This window comes from Cucurbita pepo, chromosome 13 (assembly GCF_057944985.1).
Source record: "Cucurbita pepo subsp. pepo isolate OVF chromosome 13, ASM5794498v1, whole genome shotgun sequence".
Classification (NCBI taxonomy): domain Eukaryota; kingdom Viridiplantae; phylum Streptophyta; class Magnoliopsida; order Cucurbitales; family Cucurbitaceae; genus Cucurbita; species Cucurbita pepo.
Window position 1 is genome coordinate 2,016,196 of NC_141810.1, and position 15,189 is coordinate 2,031,384.

General features: G+C 35.3%; 4 protein-coding genes and 1 pseudogene across 4 annotated transcripts; 2 read left to right on the forward strand and 3 right to left on the reverse strand.

Annotated features, from left to right (window-relative positions):
- Positions 1 to 1,023: 1,023 nt before the first annotated feature.
- LOC111809209 (reticulon-like protein B2) lies at positions 1,024 to 3,299 on the reverse strand. Its single transcript, XM_023695600.2, has 5 exons — positions 2,782 to 3,299; positions 2,008 to 2,188; positions 1,786 to 1,927; positions 1,604 to 1,673; positions 1,024 to 1,505 (listed from the first exon to the last, which is right to left on the reverse strand). Exons 1-5 carry the CDS (start codon positions 2,978 to 2,980, stop codon positions 1,336 to 1,338), a joined length of 762 nt encoding a protein of 253 aa, XP_023551368.2. The 5' UTR covers positions 2,981 to 3,299; the 3' UTR covers positions 1,024 to 1,335.
- Positions 3,300 to 5,720: 2,421 nt separating this feature from the next.
- LOC111808641 (glycosyl hydrolase 5 family protein pseudogene) lies at positions 5,721 to 7,605 on the forward strand (annotated as a pseudogene).
- A 527-nt stretch (positions 7,606 to 8,132) lies between these two features.
- LOC111808642 (glycosyl hydrolase 5 family protein-like) lies at positions 8,133 to 9,220 on the forward strand. Its single transcript, XM_087116926.1, has 2 exons — positions 8,133 to 8,721; positions 8,790 to 9,220. The coding sequence occupies exons 1-2, from the start codon at positions 8,133 to 8,135 to the stop codon at positions 9,218 to 9,220; spliced, it is 1,020 nt and encodes a 339-aa protein (XP_086973052.1).
- A 431-nt stretch (positions 9,221 to 9,651) lies between these two features.
- On the reverse strand, positions 9,652 to 10,597 carry LOC111808643 (late embryogenesis abundant protein At1g64065). The gene has a single exon (XM_023694758.2). It carries the CDS (start codon positions 10,325 to 10,327, stop codon positions 9,713 to 9,715), a length of 615 nt encoding a protein of 204 aa, XP_023550526.1. The 5' UTR covers positions 10,328 to 10,597; the 3' UTR covers positions 9,652 to 9,712.
- Positions 10,598 to 11,555: 958 nt separating this feature from the next.
- Positions 11,556 to 12,651, reverse strand: LOC147789624 (late embryogenesis abundant protein At1g64065-like). The gene has a single exon (XM_087117048.1). The coding sequence runs from the start codon at positions 12,556 to 12,558 to the stop codon at positions 11,920 to 11,922; it is 639 nt and encodes a 212-aa protein (XP_086973174.1). The 5' UTR covers positions 12,559 to 12,651; the 3' UTR covers positions 11,556 to 11,919.
- Positions 12,652 to 15,189: the final 2,538 nt, after the last annotated feature.

Genomic DNA, 15,189 nt, shown 5'->3' on the forward strand with positions numbered 1-15,189 from the left:
ATGGGTATAAACATTTTAAAGTTTTCACGAAATTATTTTATTTTTTAATTTTCACCAATATTAAAAAAAAAAAAAAAAAGATTCTAAATATATAGGAGGTTCGTCCTCGAGGCTTCATATGGTCGGTTCTTCGTTTATTTTTTGAGTTAAAAAGTTTTCTATATTAAAAAGGAAGGCCTAAAATACAAGGCAAATTGCCTTCCAACAAATAATAAATTCAGGTATACATTCCCAATAAATGAATAATGGTTTTTTTTTAAAGAAATACTCAGAAGTAGAAATTTGTGTAAGAATATTAGAAAGAAAATTAAGTCTTTCTTAATAAACTTTTATGTTAAAATAGATAAACGAACAAGAACAAAACACTGTGTTGGTATAGAATTGCCTTACTCAAAAGCAGAAACTAAAAATTTTCCAAAAGCATAATAATTACTATTTACCTATTCAACTTCCATAAACCTTAATAACTTGAAAAAGTACTTAGAAATCAATTACCCTTCGCAATCATCCTGTCATTGGGTTCATTTTAACCCAGAAATTCTCAAAAGTTACATTTTAAGTTAAAATATAATATAAATAACGTCATTTTGGCTCTCGTGGTTTTGCTTTGAGCTTCCCCAAAAGGCCTCGTACCAATAGAATTAGTATTCCTCACTTATAAACCTATGATCATTCTCTAAATTAGCCGATGTGGGACTTCCATCTTACAACAAGACATAGACATGATGTTTATTAATTATGTTGGACCTTTCATATGATGTGCTCTTATTAATGATGCAACTAAACTTACTTTAGCAGTTGGAAAGAAACTACTAATACCATGCCTCCCTATCACATCAAATATGCCTTTTTATCTTCTAAATTCAACTCTAGAGTAGTGCTACATGATCCAAGCTTGTGCAAGGAACAGCAAAACTTTGACACACAATATGATCCATAATGATCAAAACCCATAAACAGATTTCACAAAAGGGAAGAATTTGAAGAAATCATGCACCAAAATAACCAAATCAAACAGATGAATGAAACAACAACTCTCACTTTATACATGAAACCCACTGTCAATTAAGTATAACATCCCTAAAATTTGTGGTTCACTAAGGCTTAACATGTAAGGAGAGCTATAAAATTATAGCAAAATCATGTGTAGTATCCGCAATCCATAAATTAATCCACATTGCCAACCCACTGATGAGAAGAGAAGAGAAGAAAAAGAACAGATTCTTTCATGGATGAAACTTCAGGACGCCAATGACTAAAAAAAGCCTATCAAATGCATATTTTGAAAACAACAACAAAAAAAACAGGACTACTACCACGAGTCGGGGGCGTCTCTCAAGCGATCTTTTTGTCCTTCAGAGGTCCTCTTGGGATTTTAGAAAGTACCTTCTCATCAAATACTACGTACTGCTTCTTGATCTCTGCAATTGCCTTCTCTGCCAAGGCGTCCACCTTATCGTCGTATTTCTCGTAGAACACAGGTACAGTGAAGAGCAAAATAACTCCTGTTACACATTGATTCGACAACGAGAAGTCACTAAAATGCAAGACTGGAGAGAACAAAACTAATTGAAATTGAAGTTCACACTGAAAACTTCCTCACCTATGTACAGCAAGGTTAGGAAATTGAACCAGGTTCCCACAATGGACAGAACCCACAAACCAGCAATTGCCTAGCAAACAAAATTATGGATACAAGATTCAGAACTAACTTTGAACTATTTTTGAATACTAGATTCAGAACTAAATCAAGAATCAATATCCAAGAGGTAGAAGTTAACGTACAGAAAGAAAGCTCTTCAAATCCCTTCCTGATGCGATCTCTCTCAAGACAGCAATGGCCCTATTGATCTCAACTCTCAAAGCAGTGGCGATCTCTTTCACTGGCTCCTCCGGAATGTGAACTTGAGGAATGTGTGGCAGAGACCTGTACGAAAAAGGTGTCGGCATACAGTTAAGCGATGATGATTCGAAAGGTGAACCGTATGCCAAGCTAGAACAACTTACTTGTTAATGAAGAAAGAAGCATTGGACCACAAAAACACTACTGCCAGAGCAGCCATACAAATGTGGCAAATCAAGGTCAGAAAGTGATATTCAAGCAACTCAAACAAAATCCATGCGACTGTTGCTCCTCCTAGAACTCCACCGGATACCTTTTTGTTTCTCCACAGGAAGATATCAGCCGCTGTAGAGAAGAGATTAAAACAGCAGAGGGAAAACAATGATCATTAGATACATCAATGAAAATCAGTTCCGTAACATCAAAATATTCTTTACATAGACTGAATTTCAAGCTATAATGAATCAGGAAGAGGAACAATTGACACTATTTTGAAGTTATAAAAGGTGTTAATTCGCATCGCAAAATTGACAAATCGAAATGTCATGCATGATTGTAAACCAACTATTGGAGAATGAAACAGGATCAACTGAAAACGTATGCTAAAATTGTAGATAGATCCAGATCTACAAACTCAACTAAAAGTTTCATAAAATAAAAGACGAACTATCCATGAGACGCCGATCCACTTCAGACGCCATAAATCGCTCCCGAAGCAGCGAAGAACATCAATATAAAAATAAGAACAAAGATCATCTGGATTCAACATCCATCCATTTCCTCAAACAGTTAATCATCTTAGAAGCAAACAAATCAAAACCATGCATTCAAATCGAAATACAACCATTTCTACCATCAAAACTTATCTATACAACAAAACCAGGAAATCAGGCAGAGGAACATTTCCACGAAGACATAATAACGAAAAAATTACTTACGTTTTCCCCCACCGAAAACCTTGTGGACAGGCCTTTCCCTACCGAAGAGGCGATAAATCTTGGATTTAATAGAACCAGAAGTGTCAACCTTTTCATTGTCGGAATCGGAAGAAGAGGAATCATGAGCGTGAATCTTCCCGGAAATCTTATCAATCAACGACTCACCTTTGGGCTCATCGTGGTCGTGATGCTCGGCCATAACCACTACCAAAGAACTAGCGCTTCAACAAATTCAAAAAAGCACTTACAAAAATGGTTCCAAAACTGAACCGATCCAAAATCAAAACCCGTTCCGCTCAGAGAAATCCACAACTACGAAGGTTGATTATTCCCCCAGAGCGCGGTGTCTCTCCGTTCGTCTGTGTCTATATAAACAAAGGATGAATCATGAATGAGGAATCTGAGCCGTCGAAAGAGGTCGAACCAGATTTAGAGCCCCATCTTCATTTTTAGGTTTTCCATTGATAGCCACAAAGGTAAGAGCCCAAACGAAGACTCCATTAAGAAATCGCTTGCGATTCGAACACGTCGCCTTTTGCTGACGACAGAATCTTCCCTGCTTCATATTTCAAAATTTAAATCCCCTCACGCACCACGTGACTTCCCTCCACTCCACGTGCTCCCTTTCTTGACCCACTCCCCCTTTTATCTTCCGCCACGTGGTTTCTGCGGACGCTCCCGATTTTCTTTTCTTTTCTTTTCTTTTCTTTGATTTTATCAACTAAATATATATATATATATTTTTTTTTTTTTTAATTTTTTAATCGTCCAATTGACATTTTAATTTTTGTATAATCCAAAGTTTTAAATAAATTATCATTTTAGTTTTTTATTTGAGTAATGGCGTTTTTAATGAATTTTTTAAAAATAAATATATTAAATTTAAAAGCACGCTTTTTTAAGCCATTAAAAATTAAAATGTCAACCTGAGTGTTTGCTTCCATTTATTTAATAAATATGCTAAAGAAAATGAAATTCTGGGCCATGGGCATTCATGGAATCAAAAGTAAAATGGGCTTTTTGCCTTTTGGGCCCATCTTAAAATATCTGGGCCATGGGCTTCTTAAACAAAGAAATAATAAAATATTATACTTTTTTTACACCTCTATGGATTCATTGGATCGAGCTTTTCTTGTCTAGGTTACTGTCTTTCAAATGATCTAAGTTGTGTAAACCTTAATTTAAGTATGAGTCTTGTTGTGAGATCCCACGTAACAGACAACGAAACATTCTTTATAAATGTATGAAAATCTCTCCCTCTCATATGCATTAGCGTTGAGGGAAAGCACAAAGAGAATAATATTTGCTAGCAGTAACCTTGAGCTGTTATAAATCATATCAGAGTCAAATACCAGACGATGTGCCCAATGGGGAGGCTGAGCTCTAAAGAGGCTGGACACTGGCGACGTGCCAGCAAGAACATTGGCCCCGAGGAGATGGGTTATGAGACCTCACATCGATTGGAGAAAGGAACGACTGCTAGCGAGGACGCAAGGTCCTGCATAGGAGTGGTGTGAGATCCCACATCAATTAGATAGAGGAACAAGTGCCTGTGAAGACGCTAAGGCCAAAAGGGATGAATTTAAGATTTTGGTATAAATAGATTATGATTGGGGTTTAAAAATATATTTAATTTTTGTATTTTATTTAAAAAATACTTTTAAAATTTCAAAAGTTTCACTAATGCTTTTAAATAAAAAAAAATTAAAAAAAATGTAGTTTTAGATAAAAATCTTATTATTTTATTTCAAAAATATATTTAAACTTTCAAACCCGTTTAAAAAATATTTTAAATTTTTTATTCTTAAAATTTAAAAAGTAACAAAAAAAAATATATTCATAAGGATATAATCAATAACATATTTCAAAAATACACATAAATTTTATTATTTTTACGAATAATAAGAATATATTTATTAATTTAGTTATTTTTCAAAAACAACCCAGCTTCATTCTTATTAATTTTCTAAATTTGTATTCTTATTCTTATCAAAATAACTATCTTAAAGTTGTTAATATTTTGATACTAAATTAGGAATATTCATTTGTAAGATGATATTTAGGTAAAAGTATACCAAAATTTAATTCCAATTTCATCCATGCATGTAGCCCACGTGTTATGTTCAAATTGGTACAGACAAACCATACCATAGGTCAGTTTTCAACTCTAAATTTTGGTAAGTGTCAAATGGCATGAGAAAAGAAAAAAAAAAGAGAGAAAAAAATAATAATTAATCTAAATAAGAATTATATTGAAAATTACCTAATTAATTATAGAGTTATAGAAAGAAATCATTTTATTTAGTTGAGATTAAATTAAAAAAAAAATTGCAATATTTTATTTTAAAAACTTGTAAAAAAATGCTATTAATATTTTTAATTTTTTTTAAAAAAGGTTTTAAAATATTATTATAATTAATAGTAGAATTAAAAAATACCCCTAAACTTTCAACATAATATTAACCTTATACTGTTTGACTTTTATTTTTTCAAAAAAATTATTATTTTAATTATTATTTATGTACGCATGTTTTTTAATGACTTTAAGCGAGATATGAAGTATAGATAAATATATTTTTATTTTTTAAAATGTTAAAGAATATTTTCGAAACAAATAAAAATTTTCATAATTTAGCAAAAAAAAAAAAAAAAAAAAAACTATTTATTAATTTTCTAGAAGCAAAATAAATAAATAAATAAATAAACATTTGGTAATCCATTTATTAATGGCCCCAAGGAAAAAAGAAAAATTCACACTGTACATACAACTAAATCTTAAAAAAACTTAGGTTGACCTAATTACAATCTACAACCTTGATAGCTTTAGATTGAACTTATAAGTTCTTATCTTACTCCAACGCCTTCTATAAATATCGAAGAAGTGTCTCTTTTGCACCATCGTCCAACTCGAGAATATTCAATTTCAAAGCAAGAACAAAATGATAGGGCAACAATGGAAACATATTGTTTTCGTTTGTGTTCTTATGTCGGTAGCTTTTACGGCCTACTCGTTGCCTCTTTCGACCAGCGGAAGATGGATCGTCGATGCTACAACAGGTCAACGTGTGAAGTTAATGTGTGTAAATTGGCCATCACACATGGAAGCCATGTTGGTGGAGGGCCTTCAATTCAAGCGGCTTGATGATATTGCTGCCTTGATAGTGAAGTTGCGGTTTAATTGCGTGCGTTTGACATACCCAATTTATATGTTCACACGCTACGCTAATTTGACTGTTCAACAATCTTTTCAAAAATTGGATTTGAAAGAGGCCATAACAGGCATAACTCAAAACAATCCTTCTATTTTGAACATGACAATAGTTGAAGCTTATGTTGCAGTAGTTGATTCACTTACTGCACATGGAATTATGGTCGTTTCGGATAATCATGTAAGTCAACCAGGATGGTGTTGTGGTAATGACGATGGCAATGGCTTCTTTGGAGATCGCTATTTCGATCCTCAAGAATGGCTACAAGGACTCCATTTGGCCGCTGAAACCTTAAAGAACAAGTCTCACGTATGTCTTCTTTTTTTTCCTTTCATTTTCTTTTATTGAGAGAAAATTTTGTCGGATTTTTTTGCAACAATAATGACTATCAGTTCTAATGGTTTGAAAATTTTCATTTTACACATTAAGTTTTATTTTATATGATTTTTGACTATCTCGACGATAATAATTTGCAAAAGGTGGTAGCAATGAGCTTGAGAAACGAGCTGCGAGGAGGACACCAAAAAGAGGACGTGTGGTATCAATACATGAGTGAAGGAGCTAAGCTCATTCACCAAATTAACCCAAATGTTTTAGTTGTAGTTTCGGGACTAAGCTACGACACTGATCTCGGCTTCTTGAAAAACAGACCCATGGGATTCAACTTAGATAACAAGCTTGTATTTGAGATTCACTTGTACTCTTTCTCACATAATGGTCGTGGTTGGATGTCGAAGCCATTAAACACATTCTGTGCTAGTAGCAATCAAGGATTTGAAGACCGAGCAGGGTTTCTTGTGAGAGGACAAAACTCAACGCCATTGTTCGTGAGTGAATTTGGGATCGACCAAACAGGCGCAGATGAGGGTCAAAATCGATTTTTGAACTGCTTTTCTACCTACCTTACCGAAAATGATTTTGATTGGGCCTTATGGGCTTTACAAGGTAGTTACTATCGTCGTGACGGTATGATAAATTCTCAGGAAACATACGGCGTCTTAGATTCCAATTTTACCGGTGCAAAAAAGCCCAATTTCCTTCAGAAGTTCGAGCTTTTACAAACTAAACTTCAAGGTATAACCTTTTTTTTTTCTATTTAAAAACTAAGATTATTTTCTTCCCATTTTTTAGGTCTTACATTTTTTTTTACTAATCCAAGAATAATGATTGTTCTTTAACAACATATCCAAGTTCAAAGCAGACAACATCGTTCATAATGTACTATCCTCTTAGTGGTGAATGTGTACTAACAAATGAAAAAAATCAATTAGCACTTGGTGGATGTAACCATTCTTATCGTTGGAGCCATGAAAAAGATGGTGCACCAATGAGGTCGGTAGGATCTAAATTGTGTTTAAAAGCGGTAGGAGATGGGCAACCTCCAATTCTCAATGAAGATTGCTCGAGCCAACAAAGTGCTTGGAAATACGCTACAGATGCGAAGCTTCAACTAGCCTCCACTAACGAACAAGGACAAGCTTTGTGCTTGCAAAGTGATCCTACTTCAGGTCTAATCGTGACTAAGAACTGCATGTGTTTGAATGATGCCGAGTGTCGTGAAGATCCACAAAGTCAATGGTTCAAGCTTGTCCCGTCCAATGTAATTCCCAGTTAATTGAACTTCAAATTTAGATCTTTGTAATAAGTCAAAGTGAATAAATTGGTTTTTCCAACTCATTTAGAGATGTCTATGAATGGGGTGGGGACAAAGAAGTCTCTTCCATTTGTGCTAATGTCAGCCGGGGATTTGAAGACCGTGCATATTTATTAGTCATGCATGACGGGGTCGCTCGCCTCATAATCAAGTTTGGTTAGCTATAAGATTGCACTTCACGTGTTCAATTGGAAATTCACTTAACAATAATATTTGACGTAAAATAAAAGTTTATAAACGATATTTCCACCGATAGAGTTTTTTTTTTTTTTTTTTTTTGTTATCTAATTGTTAGGAACGATCATCCCTAATTTAGAAAATAAGCTAAGTTTCCGTTAGACAATTTCATCGTTTCTTTGTTACAAGTTCATATCCTATCTAGCTGTTTTGATTCTAATATAGTCGGATGCCTTCTACAAATATTGAAGAATGGTCTCTTTTGCATCATCATCCAACTCGAGAGCATTCAATTTCAAAGCAAGGCCAAAATGACTGGACAAGAACGGAAAAATATTGTTTTAGTTTGTGTTTTTGTGTTGTTAACGTTCAAGGCCTATTCGTCGCCTCTTTCAACCAATGGAAGGTGGATCGTCGATGCCACAACAGGCCAACGTGTGAAGTTAATGTGCGTAAATTGGCCAGGGCACATGCAAGCCATGTTGGCAGAGGGCCTTCATCTCAGGCCGCTCGATAATATCGCCGCCTCGGTTGCAAAGTTGCATTTCAATTGTGTGCGTTTGACTTACTCAATCCACATGTTCACACGCCACGCCAACTTGACTGTTCAACAATCCTTTGAGAACTTCGATTTTAAAGAGGCCATGGCAGGCATAGCCAGAAACAATCCTTCTATATTGAACTTGACACTCGTTGAGGCATATGAAGCAGTAGTTGATTCACTTGGTGTACATGGAATCATGGTAGTTTCGGACAATCATATAAGTCAACCTAGATGGTGTTGCAGTGTTGATGATGGCAATGGCTTCTTTGGAGATCGCTATTTCGATCCTCAAGAATGGCTACAAGGAATCCGTTTGGCGGCTCAAACCCTAAAGAGCAAATCCCAGGTGTGTCTTCGTTCTTTCATTTTGCAATTTTTGCTCCATACTAATTCAAGTATCAAACAACGGTTGCTCTCAACACAGATCCAAATTCAAATATGACAACATCGTTCACAATATACCATCCTTCGAGTGGTGAATGTGTGCGAATGAACAAAAAGCATCAACTAACGATCGGTAGTTGTAAGACTTCTAATCGTTGGAACCATGAAGAAGACGATGCACCAATTAGGTTGGCAGGATCTATATTGTGTTTAAAAGCCGTCGGAGATGGGCTCTATCCAATTCTCTCCCGAGATTGCTCAAGCAGACAGAGTGCTTGGAAATACGCTTCAAGCACGAAGCTTCAACTAGCCACCATTGATGAACAAGGACAAGCCTTGTGCTTGCAAACTCCTTCTCGTTCTCGTCTAATTGTGACTAACAAGTGCACGTGTCTGAGTGACTCTCAATGTCAAGGAGACCCACAAAGCCAATGGTTCAAGCTTGTTCCATCTAATGTATTTCCTAATTAATCGGGTCGTTGAAGCATTCATTTATGAATTGGTCAATGTACGATAAGGGAATATGAATAATTGTTAATTCTTTGTACTCCATCAATGTCCTCGTTGTTCGTCGCTATTTGCTGGCTTAGCCTCGTTTTCTAAACCATTTTCACAAACAAGGAGGCCAAATCACGGGTCATTTGTGCCACGAGCAACTCGATTTTTATCTGCCTGACTCACTCGAGTGCGAGTGCAAGTACTGCACAATCACTTTGTGAGTCTCAAAATAGTTCAACTGTGACCGTTGGTACCAAAGTCAAGTTGGCTAGTTGAGCACGCCTCATATTGACCGACTAGTCGATCACCATGAAACTCTCGAGACATTTTTTATGATTCTAACTCGAAGTTATGCCATACAAACTAAAACATCGTAATTACAAACGATACCCTTGAGCCTATAATCAAAACCAACAAAAACAAATAATAATTAACAAACCCTTAAAGTCAAATCCTGTTCTTCCTCTATTGGCAAGCGAGATTTTGGACGCCATGGGAGCTCAAATTCAAGCTCATAGTACATTTCAACATAGAAACTTTCTTCTCCTTGAACAATTTCAACAAACGAACCCTTCCCTTAAACTCGGCGATGCAGCTCATATTCATCGTCTTCAACATCGCCAAGTCATGGCTGAAGTAATCCACGTCAACAAAGCTCGAATTGGGTTTCACTTTCACCGTAAAGTTCGCTTTTTTATTACTCTTGGCATTTACCGACACCGTTTTCACCTCGCCGATTCCGACCGCCACGCCGTAGTAAATCAATGTGGTGTTCGTTACTTCCTCGTACTTGAACTCCCCGAAATTGGGATTTTCCATTGTGATTTCGGCGATTAATGTGGCGTCCATAAAAGGGGTCGGTGAAAAGCCGTAGTGGAGATTTTTTACCGTGACGGAGGTTAATTTCACTGTGGGAGTTTTTACCCGGACGACGACAAGGCCGAGGATCAAAGCGGCGATGCAGGCAACAGCGGCAATCGCGAAGAGGTAAATGCAGAAGGTGTTGATGCATTTCTCTGATGCTTTGCGCCTTGATCGGAGTGTGGCCGGTCGGTCGTTGGGAGGTTGGCCGGCCGCCATTGATTCCGGCTGGAGAAGGAGGGGATTTGATGTGGCTGTAAAGGGAATGGTTTTATAGAAGGAAGTGGAATGGGGTGTGATAAATTGGGTGTTTTTAATGAAACAAAACGGTGGTTTTAATTTATTTGCTGTAATTTTAAGCGTTTTCTTTTGACGTTTCAAAGCTTTTTTTTTTTTTTTTTTTTTTTTTTACTTCTTGTCTCTTTAATAGGATTTAATTGTCCAATTCTCCTACTTACCAATTTGGTTCATTTTACCCATTGGTAATTGGGATTGAGACAGCCGAGACTCTTACAAGAGGTGGCGGTGGAGAATTTTTCGAAATGGGCAAAAGCCTGATGGAGCAATGACAGCGGAGGTAGAAGGTTTATGGGTCAAGCCTGATGGAGCAATGACAGTGGAGGTAGAAGGTTTATGGGTCGAAGGTTTATGGGTCAAGCCTGATGGAGCAATGACAGTGGAGGTAGAAGGTTTATGGGTCGAAGGTTTATGGAGCAATGACAGTGGAGGTAGAAGGTTTATGGGTCGAAGGTTTATGGGTCAAGCCTGATGGAGCAATGACAGTGGAGGTAGAAGGTTTATGGGTCAAGCCTGATGGAGCAATGACAGTGGAGGTAGAAGGTTTATGGGTCGTGAACTTCTTTTTCTGGAGAAGAAGCGTTCACTTTACACATTGAGATGGAGACACTCCCAGATTCCTATGAGAGGCCGTAGTGGGGAATTTTTCACAATGAGCGAAAGCCTAATGGAGCAATGTTGCATGGAGGTATGCAATGTTGCGTGGAGATAAAAGGCCTACAAGTCGTGAACCAATGTTGCATGGAGATAAAAGGCCTACAAGTCGTGAACTTTGTTCAGAGAAGAAACAATGACGGTATTCTCGCCTAATGGAGCAATGTCGCGTGAAGATAAAAGGCAGGCCTACAAGTCGTGAACTTTGTTCAGAGAAGAAACAATGACGGTATTCTCGCCTAATGGAGCAATGTCGCGTGAAGATAAAAGGCGTGAGAAGAAACAATGACGGGACAGTATTTAGTAAATAAGCATAGGTTAACTCGTGAGCAAGATGTAAACAAAAGTTGACTAAATTGAGTGTTCTCGGAGTAGGCCGAGCTTGATGTATAATTTTCCCATAAATTAATTAATTAATCCAAAAAGATTTGAAATAATATGTAAATAATTGAAACTTCAACGCCTAGTTGCCTCTGCCAAAAAAAAAAAAAAAAAAAAGTAAATTAAATGTAAATTAATTAATCTACTTCATTATTGCAATTATACAATATTTCTTAATACTCCATAACTTATCCAATATTACATTTATTACCCATACAAGTTATCCCCAAAATATAATAATTATAACTAAATTCCTTAACCACATAGCTTTTAAAAAAAAAAATCAAATTAAAATATGTATATATATATATATATATATATATATATATATATATATATATATTATATGAAATAATAAAGCATAAGAGTATTATTTACATCAGAAAACCTCCAAAATTGTAAGAAAAATAAAATAAAATGAATTTAAGAATTCAATAACTAATTGGGGCCATGGAGTTCATGGATTCCGATACTGATGGCTACTCGCAAACCCAATTATGCTGAATTTGATGAGTATTCAAATCCAGGATCATGGAACACCTAATCTCCGACGAGGCCCTCCGCCGGAAAATATGAATCAATCGGACTCTGCCTCTCAAATTCGCGAAGCTACTCAGATTCAACAGCCGGGAATTGTTGTAATTGGCGCTGATGTTCTTGGCGGAAGCATGGACGGTGACATTCATGGTTTTGGTGCCTTTGGCCTTGGCTCTGCCGGCGCCGGTAGTGGTCTGGCCGACGATGGCACCGGCGTAGATGAAACCGACAGAGGCGTGGTCGAAATTGAAGGGGCCGAAGTTGGAATTGTCGACGGCGAGTTGGGCGGTGAGGGTGAGGTTAAGGGAGGGAGAAGAGGAATTGGTGTTGGAGAGGGAGAATTTGGCGACGGAGAGAGAGGAGAAGTGGAGAGCAGGGGAATTGACGCGGAGGACGATGAGAGCGAAGATTAAAACGGCGACGGAGAGGAAGACGAAGGCGGAGAAGACGTAGATGAAGCATTTGTTGGAGCGTTCCTTTTTTAGGGCTTTGAATGTGGTGAGATGTCGGTGTTGTTCTTCGTCGGATTTGTGGTGAGCTTGGTAGTGCGCTATTGGGAAGCTCTGGCTGTCGTCCGCCATTGTTGAACGGAATTTCTTGTTCTTGTTGCAGAGAAGAACAGGAAGAAGAAGAAGAAGAAGAAAAAGGGTTTTGGGAATTGGGAATTGGGATTTGGAGAGAGAAAGAGAGGAATTTATAGGGAGGAGAGAGAAGAACGGTTAGAGAGAATGGGAATCGGAGAGGTCAGTTTTGGAATGCGCCGGCGGAGGTCTGTTTTGTGGGTTTAGGGTTATTTAAGTCAGGTTTTATGGTTTTGAATTCACAGCGATTTAGTCAAACATATTATATTATATTAAATTATATCTATATATATATTAAATAAGTCATAAATTAATTGACCAAAAGTTTAAGAATTTATTAGACATAAAATTAAAAAATTAAAAAGTGATTTAAAATTTGAAGAAAAAGAAAGGTTAAACTTGTAATTTAATATTTTATATATTTTTTTAAAATATTACTATGATAATAAAGGGTAAAGATACGAAGATTAATATCAATTTGAAATATTAAGAAAAAACGTGCATTATTTGAATGTGTTATCGGTAGGTAAAAAAAAAAAGTTTTGATTTAATCACGGTAATTTATATAAATTTAAATATAAATATCTTTAATTAAACAAATTTGAATATAACTTGGAGATAATAAATGTTGTTTAATTAGTATAATAAAGTTATTAAATGAATATATATATATATATATATATATATATATATATATATATATTATAAGTAAAGATATTTACCTAAAATGGGGAAAAAATATAGAATTTTTGGAATTAAGAAAAATAGAGAAATTTGTAGTTTGTAAGAAATATCTAAGAAAAAGAAAAGGAAATATGAAAATATCTCTATCAATTTAAGGATAGAAACTGTCAAAAGACAATTAAATTTAAAGCATTTAATTTTATTAAATGACATGTTTCATAAAGTCCTTCCAAATTAATAACCAAAAAATAATTTTTTTTTTTTTTTTTTTTTAATTTCACAGAATATCCTAAATGCCCTTCTTCCTCCCTGATTCTGAAGTCGGTGTGCTTATAATTATTTTTTTATGATTTATTTTTCAATTTTAAATAAATAATTCGACTAATGAAAATTAATTTAATCTAAAATTTTATGGTTGTTATATTAAGTTTATTGTTTAACCACAATTATCTCTAAAAATGTCTCAATCTAATTCACTGACGCTACGAACACTCTGTGGTGGAATTAGGGGACCCAATCCCTCTAAATTAAGGAGCCTGATACGGTGACGACACCGCCACATCACATGCCAATTAAGATGATAAAAAGCACAACAAATAAGACAGAACTAATGGAACTTTTCGTTTTTTCTTTTTTCCTTTTTTTCTTATTAGGTAAGAAAGTTGAGTTATATTAAATTGATTATTTAACCATAATTATCTCTAAAAATGTCTCAATCTTATCCACTAACACTACGAACACTCTGGGTGGAATTAGAGAACCCAATCCCTCTAAATCAAGGAGCCACGTGTCAGACATGGTGACGGCACCGCCCTAAGAAGCCAGTTGTAATGAGGGAATTGACCGACTAAACGACCATACAAAGGGCATTGACCTCAAATATGGTAAATGACGATAAAGGACAATTGATGTAGAAACTTTTTGATAATGGGACTTTTAAGTAAAAGAAAAGCACAACAAATACGACTGAAGAATTAATGGAACTTTTCGTTTTTTTTTTTTTTTTTTTTTTTTTCCTTTTTGGTAAGGAAAAATCAATAAACACGGTTCAAATTTGACACGTTTCTTATATTGTTAACCATTTTTCTTTTTCTTTTGTTGAAATAAACCAATTTCTTTTGTTTCTTATTCTTCTGTTGTTGGGGTAATTTCTTCGTGTATGTTTCAAATATCGGGATCATTGAAGTACTCCTAATTTTCAAAGGGTGTTTGATTTTCAAAATTTTGAAGTCTTTCTTTCTATTTCTAAATTTTTCGCTCGGGTTTCCAACTTCTGAACCTACCAAAGAGAAGAACACATTTATTTATTATAAAACTCTCATGAGTAGCGTGTGCTCGAGCATAACCAGCTCATATGATCTTAGATCCCATTTCAATATGACCCAATTTGACCATCTATGCTTGATCATAGAACCATTGGTCAAAGAAAAGATTTTGTTGAATCAACTAGTTCACATTCTATTTATATTTTATTATTATTATTATTTTAAAGTATTTACACCACTGTTATGTTATATTTAATACTTAAATTTTAAAATAAGAAATGTAAAAAGCTATGCACTATGAGCTACTTTGAACTGTGACATGCATTATTGGACTAAAAATATTAGTAAATATATAGTCTTTGTCTTTGTCTAATAAGATAATATAAAGGAAACCTCAATTTAATCTTAAAAGGTTGGAATTGAAAATTTAATATTGAACTCACATTCTCCATATTTTTTTTTTTTTTTTTTTTTTAATTTCTCAAACATTTTTCCTAGTATGAACCAAAATTAATTTTAATAACGACCCTTGCTTTTACTTGGAACGTTCTAGATTTTATTCTTTGGAGTATGGTCAAACATCTGATCTTTCCGTGGATTGCTAAGTGCCTTATGCTCACGGGCGCCTTTTTTTTCCTCGGTTTCTTCCTTTTCCTGCTAGGTTCGAGGAAATTTATAGCTT

Bases quoted from the DNA above. Each gene is read 5' to 3' on its own strand.
- LOC111809209 (XM_023695600.2), bottom strand. From the start codon at position 2,980: ATGGCCGAGCATCACGACCACGATGAGCCCAAAGGTGAGTCGTTGATT. The intron at 1,674-1,785 runs GTACGTTAACTT...TTTGTTTGCTAG, and splicing joins ATTTGAAGAGCTTTCTTTCT to GCAATTGCTGGTTTGTGGGT. The intron at 1,506-1,603 runs GTGAGGAAGTTT...AATGTGTAACAG, and splicing joins CCTAACCTTGCTGTACATAG to GAGTTATTTTGCTCTTCACT.
- LOC147789624 (XM_087117048.1), bottom strand. From the start codon at position 12,558: ATGGCGGACGACAGCCAGAGCTTCCCAATAGCGCACTACCAAGCTCAC.
- LOC111808643 (XM_023694758.2), bottom strand. From the start codon at position 10,327: ATGGCGGCCGGCCAACCTCCCAACGACCGACCGGCCACACTCCGATCA.
- LOC111808642 (XM_087116926.1), top strand. From the start codon at position 8,133: ATGACTGGACAAGAACGGAAAAATATTGTTTTAGTTTGTGTTTTTGTG. The intron at 8,722-8,789 runs GTTCTTTCATTT...CTCTCAACACAG, and splicing joins CAAATCCCAGGTGTGTCTTC to ATCCAAATTCAAATATGACA.